At 40.8% G+C, this 19,675-nt stretch overlaps 1 protein-coding gene across 4 annotated transcripts; it reads right to left on the bottom strand.

Annotated features, from left to right (window-relative positions):
- Nucleotides 1-183: 183 nt before the first annotated feature.
- On the bottom strand, nucleotides 184-18,744 carry TMEM18 (transmembrane protein 18). 4 transcript variants are annotated; one of them, XM_084624570.1, is made up of 7 exons: nucleotides 18,549-18,700; nucleotides 17,679-17,796; nucleotides 16,898-16,952; nucleotides 14,344-14,437; nucleotides 14,168-14,253; nucleotides 1,072-1,309; nucleotides 184-692 (listed from the first exon to the last, which is right to left on the bottom strand). In XM_084624570.1, exons 1-7 carry the CDS (start codon nucleotides 18,633-18,635, stop codon nucleotides 651-653), a joined length of 720 nt encoding a protein of 239 aa, XP_084480696.1. In that variant the 5' UTR covers nucleotides 18,636-18,700; the 3' UTR covers nucleotides 184-650. The 4 variants fall into 4 exon arrangements, with proteins under 4 accessions (XP_084480696.1, XP_084480698.1, XP_084480697.1 ...); XM_084624572.1 differs by having other exon boundaries at nucleotides 186-692; nucleotides 18,588-18,695; XM_084624571.1 differs by having other exon boundaries at nucleotides 204-692; nucleotides 17,679-17,799; nucleotides 18,588-18,744.
- Between the last annotated feature and the right edge of the window lie 931 nt (nucleotides 18,745-19,675).

The raw sequence follows: 19,675 nt of genomic DNA, 5'->3' as shown, positions 1-19,675 counted from the left end.
AGGCTTCGGTGTGACAGTTGTGTGTGTTTCTCCTTGATGCAAACCCACCCCCTTTGTTGATTTCAATTCCCTGTAAGCCAACCATCCTCCTCCCTTCGAAATAAAAGTAACTATTGTTTTGAAACTATGCATTCTTTCTTTATTAATTAAAAAAAAATGAGATAGCAACAAGGTAGCCCGGGTGGGGTGGGGGAGGAGGGAAGGACAAGGCCACATTGTTTATTGTAGCCACACTAAAAATCAAACTGTTCGAATGACAGCCTTCTGTTGTTTGGGCCATCCTCTGGAGTGGAGTGGCTGGATGCCTGGAGCCTTCCCCCCAACCCTCCCCCGGTGTTCTTGGGCGTCTGGGTGAGGAGGCTATGGAACATGGGGAGGAGGGTAAGCGGTTATGCAGTGGATGCAGCGGAGATCTGTGCTCTTGTTGGCTTTCCTGCAGCTCCAGAAGATGCTTCATCATGTCCGTTTGCTCCCCCATTAGCCCCAACATCGCATCCTACCTCCGCTCTTCACACTCACTTCTTTCCTGGGCTCTGCCACTGAATGCCTCCATGCATGAAGCTGTGCCCTATCAGTGCAGGAGGACTGCATGAGCTTGGAAAACATGTCATCGCGAGTATGTTTTTTTCGCCTTCTAATCTGCGATAACCTCAGGGATGGAAATGATAGGAGGAGCGTAGAAACATTTGCACCTGGGGGGAGATAAAAAGGAAGAGGGCTTCTTATGCCTTCATAACATGTGGGAATGTTTTCAAACTGCAGCACCTCCCTTTCCCAGAGCAAGCAGTGGGTCGGGTTTCACATTTAAAAGGAGGGGCTGCAGTATTCGGGTAGATGTGCAGCACACACCTACCTCTACCTCATCGTGTGGCTATTCTCCGAGATGATCCCTTCACCCCTTCCCCACTGCGTGGCTATTCTCTGGGATGATCCTTTTTAGCCAAACGCAGACAGCCCAGCATGAATGGCGTCCTTTTACTGTTCCCTTACAAAAATTCCCCTATTTCAACTAGGTGACCATGAACACTATTGCTTTTAAACCCTGTACTGTAGTTACAAATGTGCACTCACCAGAGGCGACTTCTCCGGTTTCAGGGTCGGGGATCCCGCCTTGGGAGGGTATTGGCTCCAGGGTGATGAAAAGGTCCGGGCTGCTGGGGAGAACGAATTCACCGCTTGCCTGCTGCGCATTCTTCTCCTCTTCATCATCCTCCTCTTCCTCATCCACAAAATCCTCCTCTGTGTGACGTGAGACTCCCCCCTTGCAGGTGTCCACGGACAATGGTGGGATAGTGGTAGGGTCCCCCCCCTAGAATGGCATGCAGCTGTTCATAGAAGCAGAATATATGGGGATCTGACCCAGAGAGACCGTTTGCCTCCTTTGTCTTCTGGTAGGTTTGCCTGAGCTCCTTAACTTTCACATAGCACTGCTGTGTGTGTGTCCCTGGTGTAGCCCTGTCCAACATGCCTTGTGAGATTTTGACAAATATATTTGCATTTCTTCTTTTGGATTGGAGTTCAGCCTGCACAGATTCTTCTCCCCTAACAGCAATCAGATCCAGTGTCTCCCTTTTGGGCCAGGCTGGAGCTCGTTTGCAATTCTGGGACTGCACGGTCACCTGTGTTGCTGCAAACTGCTGAGCTCACCGCGCTGACCAAACAGGAAATGAAATTCAAAAGTTCCTGGGGCTTTTCCTGTGTACCTGGCTAGTGTATCAGAGTTGAAAGTGCTGTCCAGAGCGGTCATAATGGAGCACTCTGGAGGCCAATACCGTCGATTTGCGTCTGCACTACCCCAAATTCTACCCAGCAAGGTCAATTTTAGTGCTGCTCCCCTTATCGGGGAAGAGTACAGAAGTTGATTTTAAGAGCCCTTTAGGTCAACAGAATGGGGTTGGTCGTGTAGACGCAGTCATTTTTAAATCAACCTAACGCGGCTAAATTCGACCTAACCCCATAGTGTAGACCAGGCCTGAGTCTAATGAGTTCCACCGTTTTTCACCAGTTTGAATTCAGCTCAGCTCAGTAGATTAAAAGTTGTTCCCATCACATGGATGTTTAGTGGCCCTACATGAGAGAAGTTTGGTGGGATGCAATTGCAGCTCCCGTGTTAGCAACTCTATGCTTTGCATAAGATTGTAAACTTTTCAGAGCACACAATTACCATATGCTTTTACAGGGCTTAGCACAAGGAGGCTGCACCAATCTCAGTTGAGTACCCTAGGGAGAGGTACAGCTGGAAGGGTCAAAACTATATTATTTGTGATACATTTGAAACACTGTAATTCTCCCACATAAATTAGGGGTGGGGAAATTTAAAATTCTGAAGATGGACAAAAAACATGTCACCCTTTTGTAAATGTTATGACTCATGATTTTTGAACTTTTGCGTTAGCAATACTGTCCTAGTTCTATTAATGCATCCAAACTATAAGTGCAGATAGTTTTTGTGGGTATTGTACTTTATTCAACTACCTTAAATCTGTCTTTTCAACACTTTTTTCCCCATTTCAGTACGTTTTCAATGTTCTGCACTTTGCTAAAACCATGTAAAATGAGTTAATATCAAATCTAGATTAAATTACAGTAGATGCCAAAATATATTAAGTAGTTCCAATACAACATACCAATGGAGCCCTCTACAGGTTATTAGTTCAAACTGATTGTTTCATAGCAAGATATAATATTGCCAATTACATATTTAATTGTCACAATCATGCATGTCTCCTAGTTTATCTTACTTTTAATGGGTTAACACAGATCCAGAGTACATTTAATTGGTTAAACTTAAATGAGATGGCCACTCTATAACGACATCTCTCAAGAGACCAGTTTAGCCTAATCATAGTGTATGGTAATGACTGTTGCTTAATTGGGATATAATTAACATAAATCTGCTTAAAAGGGATACATTCAGCGAGCATTAAGGGGTTCAGTGTTGCTTACTTCAGTGTAAAACTCTGATAGCTAGTTTTTTAACCCAGAAGTTGACAAATGAAGATTAAAAGATGAAAAAATAAGGATCGAATATAAAAGAAATGCAACTAATATAATGTTTGTTCTGGTATTTTCATTCAGCACAGTATTTTATTTTAAGACCTTATTGGAATATTTTAAATGGTGATGTCTTTTAATTGGGATGACAAGCTATCTTTCAGGGTTCCAATTTAAAAGATCCATCCAGCTAAAATATTTTAAACACATTTTTATAATCTAGAGAGAAGCAGATGATTCTGCCAATCCTGCTGTGTACTAATCAATGAACTAGGAGACGTGTATTATACAGTCAAGAATTGAGTAGAGGCATTGGCATTTCTCAGAGGAAGATTAAATTGTAAAAATTCAATAAAAACATTTCTGATGTTTTGCAATTTTAATTTTTCACACATTTTTCTTATTGGTCAGTCACCATTAGTCAAATTAAAATGTCTTTGTAACGACACTAAATTATCTTTCAATTAATTAATTATACTATTCATTTTTTAAAGATATTTTAATTTCATTTAAGCAGTTAAGATCCAGTCCAACATTCAGCTGAAAGTCTCCTATTTCAGTGGGATTTGGCTTGAACTCTTTATTTTCTGTTTTTTTCTATAGGCTCAAATGCATAGATCACAACCTTAGCCTCTTCTCTGACGTGATTTCTCTGCAGATAAATCTGTTCATGGCTATTTTGCAAATAGTGAACGCCATGGCTTTTTGGTGAGTCTGGGGCAGAATGCAATACTTGTGTCCTGACACCTATGTCCTCTTTTCTGACATACACACATGTAGACAAGATAGCCTGAATGTCACAATTGTCTGTGTCACATTATAAGCTACTTCAGAATTATGCATAAAGTTGTGGTGGTTCTTAATGCCTTTTTCTAGTAGATTGCATCCTTTCCTTTGAAATGCATTTCACTGCATTTATTTATGTCACTGTTACCTGTGGGCCGATTAATGCATTCTATTAGAGCAGCTCTTGATATGTCTCTTCACTGCAATGTGGGGTGAGTAGCTTTGAGTGCATGACACTCTGTGTAATTCACCTATCTATAAGAATTTTTAAAACACCCATTATGTTAGTGGTGGGCAGTTAAGATAATCTTCTTCCCTATGACAGGTTTCAGAGTAACAGCCGTGTTAGTCTGTATTCACAAAAAGAAAAGGAGTACTTGTGGCACCTTAGAGACTAACCAATTTATTTGAGCATAAGCTTTCGTGAGCTACAGCTCACTTCATCGGATGCATACTGTGGAAAGCGTAGAAGATCTTTTATACACATAAAGCATGAAAAAATACCTCCCCCCACCCCACTCTCCTGCTGGTAATAGCTTATCTAAAATGATCACTCTCCTTACAATGTGTATGATAATCAAGTTGGGCCATTTCCAGCACAAATCCAGGTCTGCTGAGCCTTTGGCTGTTAGTTCCCAGGTCAGCAGTAGGGCATTCTCAGTTACAGGACCCCACTTTTGGAATATGTTCTCTGTGACTGAATTTGTTTTGTTTAGTCATGCTTTGGATTGAGCATTCTTTGTTTTAGGTGGCTGGATGTTTTAGCTCAGATGAGCTTTTATGAATAGTGGGAGCTTTGAGATGTTTTCAGTACTGAATTTCTGTAGTAATTATTGTACAGTAATTAGATTATTTTCTTTTTTGATGCCAAGCAAGAGAGTAAACAAAATAAGAAAAAGAATCTTTCATTTTAAACGAGAAAATGAAGAACTGCAAGATTATTTACTAATGGCCTTACTAACGACTAACCTTCAGCACCTTCCAACCAACAGAGCCATTAAATCTTTCACTGATCCTATTTTACAACATAGAAATGGGTAGAATGTGTTTAAGAAATCAAAAGGGTTATGATCCCCAGTATTTTATAGCAAAATATTTGCTGTACAGGACTGAAAGTTTTGGCATTAGTTTTATTATTTACTTACTTGGTTGTTCAGCTGCCTGTTTTTTATTGTCTTTTTCTCAGGTACAAATCTCACAAATCACCTTCTCTCAGAGCCAGCTGCAGTGTTAGGAACCTGACTACTCTCAGTAATCCCCAAAGCACAGTTTAGAACAAGATTTCAGATATATGACCCTATAACAAAGGTTCTAAAATGGATCATTCTGGGGTGTGAAGTTCCTACCACACACAGGTTTAGGGAAAACTCTTGACTGGTGACAAATAATTATTGAAGATTGAAAGTAGAGAGAAACAAATAATGTAAAGACAAGTTTCATGTCTTGTTCAAAAATATATATATATATATATTATTTGCATTATTAGTGTCTAAAAACCCCAGTCATGGACCAAGGCCTTTTGCGCTAAATGCTATACAAATACAGAACCAAAAGATAGTCCCTGCCCCAAAGAGCTTACAATCTAAGTACAAGACAAGAGACAACAGATGGATAAACAGATCAATGGGGGAGTACAAGGAAACAATGAGATATCATTGATCAGCATGATAGGCAGCCTAGCTTTTGTCAAGTTCTTTGAAGGTATCATGGCAAAGGAAATGTTTGAGGGAGGCAGGTTTGAAGCAGGAGAATGAGTTAGTTTAGTGGATGTTTATGGGGAGCTCCTCCCAAGTGTGAGGGGCAGGGTAGAAAAAAGCAGAAAGGAACTTTTTTGGAAATGTAACAAGTAGGTGATGGAGTTTGACATCATGGGCTGATTGGAGGAGGGAGTCAAAATTGTGATGCTGAATGAGAGATGAAAGATAGGGTGGGGCTAGAGCGTGAAGGGCCTTGAAAGTGAAGACAAGCAGTTTATGTTTGGTACAATAGTGAAAGGGAAGCCAGTGGATGGAAAGAAAGGGTAACAAGTTTAAAGCAACACCTCAGAAAAATTATCTTTACAGCAGCATTATGAATGGATACGAGTGGCAAAAGATTACATTTGTTAAGGCCAGAGAGAAGGATGTTGTAGTAATCGAGACACAAGATGATGACAGCCTTGATGAAAGTTTTAGCTGTGTGGATGGACAGGAAAGGACATATATTAGGGCTTGTCTACACTTAAAAGGCTGCAGCTGTGCTGCTCTAGCACTTCAGCAAAGACTGTTCCTATGCCAACAGGAGGACTTCTCCTGTCGTCTTATGTACTCCACCTCCCTGAGAGGCACTAGCTATGCTGATGAGAAGCCCTCCCATCAACATAGCACTGTCTACACTGGGAGTTGGTATAACTGCATCACTCAGGGGTGTGGATTTTCTACATTTCTGAGTATTGTAGTTATACCGACATAAGTTGCTGGGTCAGACCAAGCCTTGGAGATGATATTGAAAAAGAATGAGTAAGGCTTAAGTTTTGTCTATGCTGTGCCGCAGTGGGGACTATGAGAGCATGAACTACAAAGAGCACCAAAGCATTGCACTCTAACTGCCCCATGTGGACACTGCTGGAGAGAATTTAAAGGTAGCTAGTTTGCATTAAAGTAGTTCTCTTTCAAACAGCACACTTTGATGCACTCTGCAATTTATACCCCTGTAGTATGCACCACCATACAGTATAGACAGTCTTAGACATAGCTTGGGTGTGAGTGTGATGTTGTATGGAATCTGGGGAACACTTTAGGATATTATGACTACCAATACTGTAAAATGGCAAAGAGTTGTGTCAGATATGCCATGTGAGGTATCTGAGAAAATGTTATAAATTTGTAATCTTGTTTATGTTATAGATATGTAGGGTATATCTGTATTTCAAACATGTGCTGTGCATCTGGGTGACATTCCCAGACAGATTGGCATAAGAATTGCCTAGCCTGCTTGATGGCCCATCAAGGGACATAAATTGTACAATGAACCCATTGAAAGGGTCAGGGATGCACCTTATGACTCAGAAAGGCATGTAGGGGCATGCCTATGGACAGAACTTTAAGGCTTCCAGATCACGTGCTGGGCAGCTTGTGTTTGGAACAAAGGACATTCAAGCTGCATTGCAAAAGACTATAAAAGGCAGTTGCATCTTCTCCATTTTCTTTTCATTTCTGATTCTTACCTCTGGAGTAACCTTTCTACAATAGAAGCTCTGAACAAAGGACTGAATGACCCATCCAAGCTGTGGTTGTGTTCCACAGGGACTTTCAAGCCAGCAAATTCATCAATACCACTAGGAACCTGATATATGGACTTTGAAGTCTTTGTATGTATGTGACTGCTCTAATATTTAACCATTTCTTGGTCTTTTTTCTTTATAATAAATCTTTAGTTTTAGACACTAAAGGATTGGCTAGCAGCATGGTATTTTGGGTAATCTTTGGGTATTTTGTAATCTTGTTTATGTTATAGATATGTAGGGTATATCTGTATTTCAAACATATGCTGTGCATCTGGGTGACACTCCCAGACAGATTGGCATAAGAACTGCCTAGCCTGCTTATCCAAGCTTACACTGACCTGGTAACGTGGCTGACCCTTTGGGGTCAGAAGAACATTTTGTATATGTGAGCAGAGTTTTTTAAATAACTTCTCATGGCACTGAACCTCTGGGCTGACTAGGAGCCAGAGAGCCAGAAAACAATAAAGGGGCTGTGTGATTTTGCTTCTTGCTCACCAGTGGGGGGGATCAGAAGCAGAGTTTGTGACTGATTGAGGAGTTTAAAGTCAGTGTTACCCACCAGCCTTGGGCGTTTCTGCTCTCCCTTTTGTAGCCTGCCCTGACCGTGGAATTTCCAGGGAGGGCTGCCCTAGGCACCATAGGTCACAGAGAGGACTTAGAGATAAGTCTGAGTCAAGGATGGCACCCAGCGTACAGGCTTGAGTGACAGGAAGGATGTTATCAACAGTGATTGAGATCACTGTTGATAACAACGTTATCAATGATCAATGTTATCAATATCAGTGCTGTTATCAACAGTGATTGAGAAAGAGAGGTAGTGGGAATGAAGCATGGGGGGGGAAATTAGTTGTTTTATCCACATCGAGCTTGTGCTGATGGCTGGACATCCACAAATATATTCAGATACCACTATATGGATTCTTAGACCAGTTGAGGTGCTACTAAAACATCATTATTTCTATTGTATGATCAAAGATCCGTATCCGTGTCCCAGAATGGTATGCTGTTCTTATTCACATTCCCTTCTAAGGCTGCACCTTGATTCAGAAAGCCCTAGGTCCTAATTTATGAAAGACTGCCTTTCTGCACATTTCCTTCTACGACAACTGAGGTCTCTGAGGTGCTTACAGTCCTAAGATCTGAACAACTAGTTTGGTATGATGCGTCCCATGAAGGGCCCTCGACTTTGGAATCTGTCTCTTATTCATCTAACCCAGAGTTTCTCAAACTGGGGTCTGCAGACCCTTGGGAGTCCATGAGGGTACTCCCCAGGGGGTCCATGGGCCCAGGTGATCAACTCTTCCCCCTCCCTCCCTCCCTCCCTCGGCCTCCTATGCAGTGGGGAACAGCTGTTCAGCAGTGTGCAGGAGGAGGAGCAGGGATGGGGGCACAAAGAAGCAGGGAAAAGGAGGGGCAGGGGCGGAAAGAGGTGGGGCAGGGCCTGAGGAGGGAGCTTGGGGATCTGCAAAAAAATAAAAATCAAAATGGGGGCCCATACGTTGCTAAAGTTTGAGAAGCCCTGCTCTAACTAGGTTATGCTGTTCATTTGATTCTGGGCTAAGTTTGTGTGTATGTCGTAACTGGCACTTGGAGTTTGTCCATTTTAAGAAATTTGCTTTGTTTTAACCAATTCCACTACTATTTAATTAAAATCTATTTACAGTAATAGGCCTTTATCCTGCAAGCCCTTACCAACATGCTTAACTTTACTACATTAAGTATATACCTGTCTGCTGGATTTGAACCTTACAGTGCACTGTGATGCATAAATTATCCTTTTAAAGTGATTTTCCTGTAGAGGGTTTTATTTAAATCATGAGTGCATGGGACACGTTACAGTAGTAAAAATATATATAACACAAAGTATCTGCTCTCAAGTGTTTACAGTCTAAACATTCTTGCTCATTCCTATATGTTGTAATTAGTTGCTTAGCTACTATGGTGATGGGTAGTATGGAAAATACTGCAAGAGAAATAAATCAGTTTTTGAGTATGAACCATTGCCATTCACTGGTTAGTTTAATTAACTGTAGTAGTCCCTACTCATATTACACCTGTATTGGATGCAAACCAATATTACCATACTCAAAACTGACCCATATTTCTTGAACATATACAAGATTTAAGGGGTGTTTTGCATTTAAAAATATTTACATTGGATACAAATATGAACAGACATAGTATTTGAGTTTTCTGTGCTGAGATAACTAAAGTCTAACAACTTGCACAAACTGGTTTTATTCACGCTGTAAAGTTACAGTGTATGCAAGTATTTTTCCCCAGTCATGTTAAAAAGCATAAGACTAATATATGTGTATGTAAGAAACTGTTCAAAACAATGACGACGGAGGAATAAAATATTCACTAATTAGAAATTTGGTTCTTTATCATCTGAACCCCTAACACATAACCTCTTTCTTGCTTTTTTTTTTTTTTCTTTTTTTTTTTAAAAACCCAGTTGTTTGACCTTTTCTTGATCTATAACTAGTCTTGAGCCCAAAACTTCAGTGTAATTTTGATCACCAAAATTCAAGTTATTTCTTACTTCAAACTTTTTCCCAACATTTTTATACTAAAACCTACGTAAAAAAAGCAAACCAAACCCTTCCTCCGATATATGACAATCCTTTACAAAAAGAAAAAAAAAAAGCTTAGTTTTAAAGTTAATATAGTACTCTGACAGAAGCTATGTTGAACATTTTCTGAAATGCATACATGATAAATTTATCAAAGTGAGTATGCTACTTGAGGCCCTGATCCACCAAAGCACTTAAGTCTATGCATAACTTTATGCATGTGAGTAGTCCCATCAACAATTCATGTTTTAGAGTTAATGGTCAATACCATTGAAATCAATGGGAGTTAGGTGCCTAACTTGCTTAAAAACTTTTGAAAATCCCATTAGGCACCAATCTGTGTCTTCAGGCATCTGAATACCTTTCAAAAATCTAGCCCTAAGTGTTTTGCTGTATTGGTGTCTATGCCAGTACTAGTAGGTGTCCTCATTCCTAATGGATTTAGTTTAGCTTTAAAATAAAAAGGGGGCAAAATAATCTGACTTTGTCTTATTGAACTTGAAGAAACACATTACTTTCAGTAAACATGTTCCAAGCCAGAGAGTGTGCCCTCTTATATAGAATGAAAATTGTTAAAAACCGACTCCTACTTCTTTTTGGAGGCTTGTGTTTTCTTCTCCTCCTCCTCTTGTCAAGTTCCCAGACAGAGCCGAATCAAGTGTCTGTGGGCAAATTCACCTCAAGCTCAGTTCATTAACCAGTTTTGCATTTGGAATGATAACTTCAAATTCTATTGCATTTAGGGTTCTTTAGGATATTTAGGGCACAGTCCTAGCTGCCCCCCTTTGAAAAGGCACATAATGCCCCAGAATTGCCATGATTCAAATACAGCGAAAGCTGGGCTACAGGAAGGATGGCAGGTGGACGTCATACTCCTCATGCACCTTTTAGCATTATTCCACAGTGACTCTCCCTGTAGCACTGAGAAGAGATCAGGGCACGCTGGAGGTGAAGCTTGTCCCTGCAAGCTACATGAATCCAATGACCAAATTCCCCTTTTTAGCCCAAAGTCTGCAGTAGTTAGTAGAGCAGCTATCCCTTGGCTGTATCTTAGACTCCTTGTCATTGAACCTGGAGCATTCTCACAAAACCTCCTTTGAAATCTTCCAGGCAAAGCATGTTGATTCAGGCTTTCCACCACAAATAAAAATTTAGTCCCAAGTTACTTACACATATAGAAAGCTGAAACCAGCAAAAACTGTCTGAATTAACGATGTAATTATTTTAGGTTTGTCAGCAAGTAGGCTTTTAGGTTACATTTATTGTTCCATCACTTCATAAATCTATTCCTATTATAACCAACACAATCACCACTTTCCGTTTAATTCTCTGGGGGATGCCCTTATGGTTAAAAAACACTTTTTAAAAAAAATAATTTGAAAACCATTTTTTATTATTCTTTTATGTATTTCCCTCACTCTAAAACTTAAAATTTCCTTCATAACGTTACATGAAAAGGTTATCTAAAGGAAAAGTAATCAACGTAGGTAAGGCTTGATAATCCCATGGGGGGGAAAATGCTGGAATATTTTTGTTATTTACATTTTATAACATTTGGAAAAAAAATCACATTTGTCTCAGTTTGTAGTCATTAATTTATAAGACTAAATTATTTTTCTTAAACATATTGCTATTTACCTTTAAGAGACCTTTTAATAGAGAAGACTTAAAACCATGTGCTGCTTCAATTATACTTAGAATTCTAAAGTGTATTTTGAGAGTTTCCTGGAACTGAAAAAAAGCTATTCCAATTTTTAAAAATACCTACTTTATTGATTTGGCACCTATTCTCTTCCAATGTGCACATATCCACACTTTAGAAAAAAAAGCCACTGTGCTTTCATATTAATTGATTTTTAACAAAGAAAATATCCAGCTTCTATCCACTTAAAAGTATGCAAACTATTGTATCATTATGGTGATATTCAACTTCCTCAATGCTAAAACTGTCATTTTTACTTATCAAAGTTTTTATATTGGCATGTGTGTTACTCTGTTCAGGATTGTAGTATGCTATTTATTATGCTCCAACACTGTTGTCTTGCTGTACAAGACAAAGTGAGACATGTCCCTGATGCTGAAGGGCCCAGCCCTTATAAGGAAATCTGTGTGGGTGGACTCTTGGGCCTGCACAAGCTTCCCTGATTTTGGTTCGGCTCCACAAAGGTGCAGAGAACTGTCCCCACTGATCAGCTTGCAAGATCAGCGCCTAAAAAGACAAAGAGAGTACGGGATGCTTGGAAACAGAAAGGGATCCTTATTTTTTCCCTGTTATATTTATTTATAAAACTTAAGAGAACTGCTCTATGAATTCTCTTCTATGTCTAAGTTCAGAAATAGCAGTTTTGTTTGTAACGGCTGATCCCATGAAAATTTCATACAGTTTTAGAAAAACTATTTTTCATTTTCCTAATCTCACATTAAAAGGACAGATTGTGCAAATTTATTAATTAGATTAAAGGTGACTTATAACCATTTACAACACTGAACACATTTTGTTGCAAATGGCGGATTTCTTACTTATGAAGTCCTAGTATGGCAAACAACCAGTACCTCTTTTCACAAAATCCTACTTTTTCCACTGGAGGGGCAAGAGTTTTTACACAGCTATACTTGATCTCTCAATAGTCAGTCTTATTGTATAGAGGATCAAGGAAATTATCTGCAGCCAAATCACTGAACATGTTTACCACAACCTAAATACACTTGTGATACAAACTTGGGCCCATGTCCCTCAAAAGCTTGTGCACATGCTTAACTTTACTCCTATGAGTAGTCTCACTGGCATTAAGGTGACTACTCAAGCTTATATGTGTGTGTAAACTTGGGATCTTATTATTTGGCTTATGTAGATTAATATTCAGTCTTTAATGTTAATATGTTCTTTGGAAGTCTGTACCAGATCATCTTTTCAGTTATACTGCATTCGGCTCTGGCCCAATAACTAGGTTTTTAGCCACAGTGGAACAGTCATTGGGTGACAGAGAATATGACTGTAGCACTGTGATTAGAGCACCAACCTGGGAAGTGGAAAATCTTGCATCCAGTCACCCTCCTCCATTCAAACATCATGTATCCACAGTGGAACATTTTAGGAGATTGAGAGAGACCCACATCACAATATCCCATAGCTCATTGATTATAGCACCTTCTTGAGGTGTGGGAGACCACCTAATCCAATCTTTTCCTCCTCTGGCAGAGAGGGGAATTGAATCTGGCTCTCTCCCATCCCAGGTGAGTGCTCTCTCCACTGTACTAAAAGTTATCAAGTAGGCAGTGCCCCATTTTGTACGGAACACTAGAGGCCTCCAACTCATTTCTGCAAAAAAATGCTGTAGGCTCCTAAGCCACCTGATTCCAGATGGGTTCCTTGACATGGCTTGCTAAGCAAAGACAGGCACTATCTCTGACAGACAGCTGGGTCTTAGGACACACCACTCTTGTCAGCATTTGCCATTGCTAGCTTAGGCGACTCCCTGGCTAGTGTGCTATCTTTGAAGATCACATCCTTGGGTGCCTAGCTCTTCCCATACATCATATAGGAAGCTTAAATGCTATCTCAGCTTTGTGGGTCCCGCTGCTCCTGTTGCCTACAGTTAGGCACTGTGATGCTGTGTGGCAAATGTCTAAGTCCCTTTTGGGATCCCACCTAAAGAGCTCAGTCATTATAAAGCATGTTTTCTAATCCTTTAAATCATTCTTGTGGCTCTCCTGTGAGCCCTTTCCAATATATCAATTGTCTTCTTGAACTGTAGACACCAGAACTGGACACAGTATGCCAGCAGTGGTCGCAACAGTGCCAGATACAGAAGTAAAACAGCCTCCCTACTCTTACTTGAGATTCTCCAGGATCACAATAGTCCTTTTGGCCAGTGTTGCAGTGGGCACTCACGTTCAGCTGATTATCCACCATGACCGCCAAATCTTTTTCAGAACCCATCTTGACCACCATGTCTCAGCTTAAATTTACAGGAGTGAGAGTTAGGAAAAAAAACAAACCTTTTTATTTGTAAACTGATTCTGTAAAAGTTGCTTATTAACATACACCTGGTGGGATGCACGAGATCCACAACACTTTTTTTTACAGTTGTTTTTCAATGTATTGACACTTTAATTTCATAATAAAGCACTGTAAGCACAGATGGAGTATAATCCTGTACCCACTGAAATCCGTACCAAAGCTCCAATTAACTTTACATGGATATCAAATCAGACCCTTAATGAGCAGCCTATGAAATAAGTATATAATTTATAGACTAGTGATTATTGAGCAGAAGATATGAAAGTCTAATCTAGCAGAGGCTAAAACATTGGCTCAGCACAAAACAAACTACTGTATGGTAAAGAGCATGAAGGTTTTTTAAGATCAGATTTTTTCTGTTTGCATGGCCATATTCATATCACATGTAAACAATGACCATTTGTAGCTGACAAGCCCAGAGTTCAAGACGGGGGTGGGTGGGAAAGAGTACCATATATATATGTATATTAATAAAATGGAAGGAATGGTTACATAAAGTGTTATTAAAAATAAATCAATATTCACTTTTTCTTTTCTTTTTCTGCTCTTCTTTTTTGCTGTAGGTTCTTCAATTCAGTCATTACATTCAATGTTTTATAAACCCAGGTAACCTGAAAAAGTAAATATATTTACATATAATGTGGACACATTAAATTTATAATCTGCTTTATTGAAAATATAAACTTAAATTAAACACATACCACTATTATTATAGCATTCAACAGCAAGGGAGCTGAAAATACTAGGGAAATAAACATCCCTCTTGAATCGAAATATTGGTATTTAGAAAATAACCTGAAATAAATAAAACATGTGTTACTCAGCATACTTCATACATTACATTTCAATAAAAAATAATTCCTGTACATGTATGTTCTGCCTGTATGCATACTGTAACCAATTCTACCCTTTCACTTCTGCACAATATTTTTGTTAATGTGGTAGAATTGAGGGTATATGTACACTGCAATTAAAAAACCTGCAGCTAGCCTGTGCCAGCTGACTCGGGATGTTTATCTTCCGTGTAGATGTTTGGGCTCGGCTGCAGCCTGGGCTCAAGGAGCCTCCCACATTGGATCCTAATGGATAGGCTGCAAACTGAGCCCCAACATCTACACCGCAACTGACGGTATGTCTCTGCAATTAAAAACCTGCAGCTGGCCTGTGACAGCTGACTTGGGCTACCACATTAACTCCCTAGCCTAAGCCTCGCAAGCCCAAGTCAGCTTGCATGGGCCAGCTGTGGGTACGCAACTGCAGTGTAGACATACCCAAAGTGACTAATAGATACAACTTCCTCTTTGAAAATTGTCTGTGCACATTCACATTAGGAAGCTATGCTTACGCATCAGAAAGAAAACACACACTTACATTTATGAAATAGCCCTTCTTTTGTAGGCACCAATTTCAATTATTCACGATATTTGAATACATGAAGTATTTAAGCATTCGGGCCAGAATTTTCAAGCATTCATATCTTAAGTTTGGCACACATATCAATAGTTAGATGTCTAAATAAAAAACACCTAATTTTCAGGGTGATGCACACCTATAGCTCTCATAAGTCATGGGAAGATATAGATGCTCAGTACCTCTGAAAAAAATCAGGCCAATTTTTTTTAGGTGTCTAAATACAGATTAAGAGCCAGATTTTTAAAGGCATATAGGCACCTAGAGAGGCTGTCATAAATATAAAGGGAAGGGTAAACCCCTTTAAAATCTCTCCTGGCCAGAGGAAAAATCCTCTCACCTGTGAAGGGTTAAGAAGCTAAAGGTAACCTCGCTGGCACCTGACCAAAATGACCAATGAGGAGACAAAATACTTTCAAAAGCTGGGAGGAGGGAGAGAAACAAAGGGTCTGTGTCTCTCTGTCTATATGCTGCTTTTGCTGGGGATAGGCCAGGAATGGAGTCCTAGAATTTTAGTAAGTAATCTAGCTAGGTATGCGTTAGATTATGATTTCTTTAAATGGCTGAGAAAAGAATTGTGCTGAATAGAATGATTATTTCTGTTTGTGTGTCTTTTTTGTAACTTAAGGTTTTGCCTAGAGGGATTCTCTATGTTTCGAATCTAATTACCCTGTAAGGTACCTACCATCCTGATTTTACAGGGGTGATTCCTTTACTCTTATTTACTTCTATTTCTATTAAAAGTCTTCTTGTAAGAAAACTGAATGCTTTTTCATTGTTCTCAGATCCAAGGGTTTGAGTCTGAGGTCACCTACGCAAATTGGTGAGGCTTTTTACCAAACCTTTCCCAGGAAGTGGAGTGCAAGGGTTGGGAGGATTTTGGGGGGGAAAGACGTGTCCAAACTACGTTTCCCAGTAAACCTAGTTAAGTTTTTGGTGGTGGCAGTGGTTATTCCAAGGACAAAAGATAAAATTAATTTGTACCTTGGGGAAGTTTTAACCTAAGCTGGTAAAAGTAAGCTTAGGAGGTTTTCATGCAGGTCCCCACATCTGTACCCTAGAGTTCAGAGTGGGGGAGGAACCTTGACAGAGGCAGATCTAATGGGATTCTAAAAAGCAATTAGGTGTCTAACTCCATTGATTTCAGTGGCAGTTAGGTAGTTGTGCACTTTTGAAAATTCCACCAGCTGCCCATGTGCAACTTTGTGCCTAAATACCCTTAAAAATCTGGCCCTATGTGCTTAGTTTTAGGCACCCAAGTTTGACCTCAGTAAGTCATACCTCCCACTTCGCCCAGGCTTGACTCAGACATATAAACAGACAAGTTTTATCACAACTTGCTGTTCCAGCATTATGTCTCTTGAGTAGAGACCAATCATGCAAAAATTTCAATGTTCTTGCACAAATAAAAATATGGATGAATTTCATGACCAAAAGCAAAAATACCTTCCACCTCCTCTCAAAAACACACCTAACCTTGTTTTCACTTGTTACTTAAGAGTTTTCACACGTTTTCTGGGGTTAGTTTGAACTAAAACAAAAACCAAGTAACCTGAATCTGTAAAGTTATTTTTAAAGATGGTCAAAGCATAAAAACAATCCATTTTCTCACTTAAGGATAAGAGTTAGGTATACACTACTAAACAAAATATAATACTTAGCACATATTGTATTATAATTGTAATGTTTTTTTTGGTTAACTAATGAAACCATTCATTATCCTACTTTCCACTGTTGAGGGATGTGACACTTCATTTAGAAATTGCCTTTGAGGACTGTACAGAAAAACCAGCATTCCCAATAAAAGCAAAATTTAAATATGAAAATAAAAGTTAATATAATTACCTCCAATTCATAGCAGCCAGTTCATTGATATATTCAGCACAATACACCAAGGCAACTGGATCACAGAAGGAAACTAATATTAGGTTGAACATTTCTTGACAAATGCACAGCTGGTGATCAGTTCCGAGTCTATACACATTTTTATATATAGTAACTCCTCACTTAAAGTCGTACTGGTTAACGTTGTTACGTTGCTGATCAATTACCGAACATGCTTATTTAAACTTGTGTGTTCAGACAAGGCTACCATACAGTAAACACTTTAAAAAAACACAGAGTCCCCATTCTTCCCAAGACTACCTCCTTGCTATTCAACTTTGTCATCTTCAATGCGGCCAATATAGACACAAAGTACATACAAACCACTTAACTGCTAAATAATTCTCAACCACAAAACCACCCTAAATTAAGCAAAGCCAAGTCTTCAACAAGACCAAAAGATTTAAACTATTTTTTTGAGTTACTAGTTCAAGCTGTTTGGGAAACAGGGCACAAATAAATCAGGCCTATTATAGTAAAAAGGGGGAAGTTATATATATATATATATATATATATATATATATATATATATACACACACATACACACACACACACTGTTGAGTGGTATATTACATTACTAAGTGATGTGTGATCGTATATAATAACAAATGAACGCAAACAAAATTATAATCACTAGTGTGCAATAGAGAAGGTGTATAATAATATATATAACTTTAAAGATATGGATGCCGATTTCAAACTGAAACACAAACTCAGGTAAGTTATTAATTCTCTACTCACCCATGCAGAGAAAATGCCCTATCTGCAGGTGGTAGCGCTGGAATGAAAAGTAAGTGATCAGAAAGCAGAGGATGTGGAAAACTGCAAGTCCCAACAGCCATGGTTCAGACCAGTCTGTCTGCTGCAGACAAAACATAAAATCAACTAAGAAACTTTTACGAAAGAGAAAAAACTTTCATCTTGCGTGTACCCACACTAACCTTGTTACTCTAGGCTTACGTATTAACAATATAACAATCTTAGACGGTTTACGTGTGTTCCTGGCAAACCTGGAATTTTACTTTACTCTTCTAAATTACTGACATCAGAAAAGCTCAGCCTTGGAATGCAGATTAAGAAAACGATTTAACATGAAAGCAGACAGCCCCAACTTAAAGCTTCCTTTAAAGAAAGAAAATGAAGTAAAACAGACTGGTCTGTGACATTACGGACACTTACACGTGTGAGTCACTTCACTTCCACGCAGTGGGATGCCTCACATCACCAGTGTTTGCAAAGTAGGGCCTCGCATACATTCGGAGGCCAGGGACACCCATAATTGGGCCTGTGTGAGGAGGGGTTGGACAGCTTCACTCCCTCATGCCCAGAGAGCCCTTTCCGCCGCCAGAATACGGGAGAGCCCAATAACGCCCGGTACGTCACGTACCAGAGGTCCCTGATTACTGCCCCAAAGGCAGCCGAATTCCCCCTCTTCCACAGACTGAGGTACCAGAGCCCAACAGTCCCCCCCAGCGGGGCCCCGTTAATACCCCCCTCACCGCCCCCCACCCACCGGCTCCGCACAGATCCCCGGCCTCACCCATCCATCGTCCCGCCCCACGGCCCCTCCCTCCCGTGCTTGATGAAGATCCCCCACCCCCGCGCGCGCACTCTCTCTCTCCCCTCGCCAGGGTGGGCGGGGGAAGTTACCGCCAGTATCGCGGGGAGGCCGGTAGGCACGCGCTGCGGCGGCTCCATCTCTGCCGAGGCCGCCTCCCTTCATTCTCACGAGAAGTTAGGGGGGAAATCCCGCGAGATAGATGGGGAAACGACGTTAGGGCTCGCGGCCTTTCACAGCACATACAGGGCAAGACAGCGAGCGCGCGCGCGATAAGGGGTAGCGGGTGTTGGTGTTTTCTGCGCAGCCTCGTTCCCGGCTCGGCAGGTGTCTGTTGGGGGGGTCACCCTTCTCCTGCACTTACACAGCGCAGCCAAGCTACCCTGGTGCCCCATTCTCGCAGGGCTGCCAGGGGGTGTTGGGCAGGGCCGCTCTGGGAGGCGTTCCCGCGATCATTGCTGCCTGCCTGGCGCTGGAGCAGGGTGGGGAGGTGCGCGACCTTACGTTTGGCTCCTATCCTGCTGGGGTGCTCAGTTCCCTTCCACAGCCCGGGTAGCACGTCTATGGGTGGGAAGGGGTGTCTGTTGTGGGAAATAGGTGACTGTGATAAACGGGGCCTGGGAAGAGGGTGAAGCAGAAGAAACATCTTTCTGTCAGCACTACAGTTATTCAGTGCCTCTGGATATGTCTACATTGCAATGTAAAACACTAGGGTTATTCGGAGTCCAGTCAGCAGACCCATGTGAGGGAACCCTGGACTTGAGCGTCTACATTGCATTTTAATCCTAGGTTACAAATTTTTTGTTCTGTGGTGGAATCTAGGGCTCTAGGCATCCACGCTGTAGTGCACCCGGACCTGAGTCGAAGTAAACCTGGCCAGAAGTTGATAGCAGCTGCCTCCCACTCCCCATGTCAGCTCTGTAGCCCTAGAAGTGTGGTCCTGTTGGGATCCAAGAAGTGGGCTGGCAGAAGCTAAAGGATCTCCCCACAGCTTAAGGGGAGGATGTATAGGTCCGGGATTCTAAATGTTTGTGGGGGACAACTAAAGATATAACAGGAACGGGAGTGAGGTCACAGGGCTAAACGAGGGGAACCTGATGGGGACACCAAGCAGAAAACCCACCACTCCTCTAAGGTGTCAAGGGAGCCAGCAGATGCTGCCCAGAGGAACTCTGCCCTG

Source organism: Lepidochelys olivacea (assembly GCF_965140295.1).
Source record: "Lepidochelys olivacea isolate rLepOli2 genome assembly, chromosome: 3".
NCBI classification, from domain to species: Eukaryota; Metazoa; Chordata; order Testudines; family Cheloniidae; genus Lepidochelys; species Lepidochelys olivacea.
Note: the sequence above shows the minus strand (reverse complement) of the source record. Positions and strands in the feature narration are given on the sequence as shown.

Bases quoted from the DNA above. Each gene is read 5' to 3' on its own strand.
- TMEM18 (XM_084624570.1), bottom strand. From the start codon at position 18,635: ATGGAGCCGCCGCAGCGCGTGCCTACCGGCCTCCCCGCGATACTGGCG. The intron at 1,310-14,167 runs GTGAATATTGAT...ATGCCATTCTAG, and splicing joins GCAGAAAAAGAAAAGAAAAA to GGGGGGGACCCTACCACTAT. The intron at 693-1,071 runs GTGAGTGCACAT...ATCTCCCCCCAG, and splicing joins AACCGGAGAAGTCGCCTCTG to GTGCAAATGTTTCTACGCTC.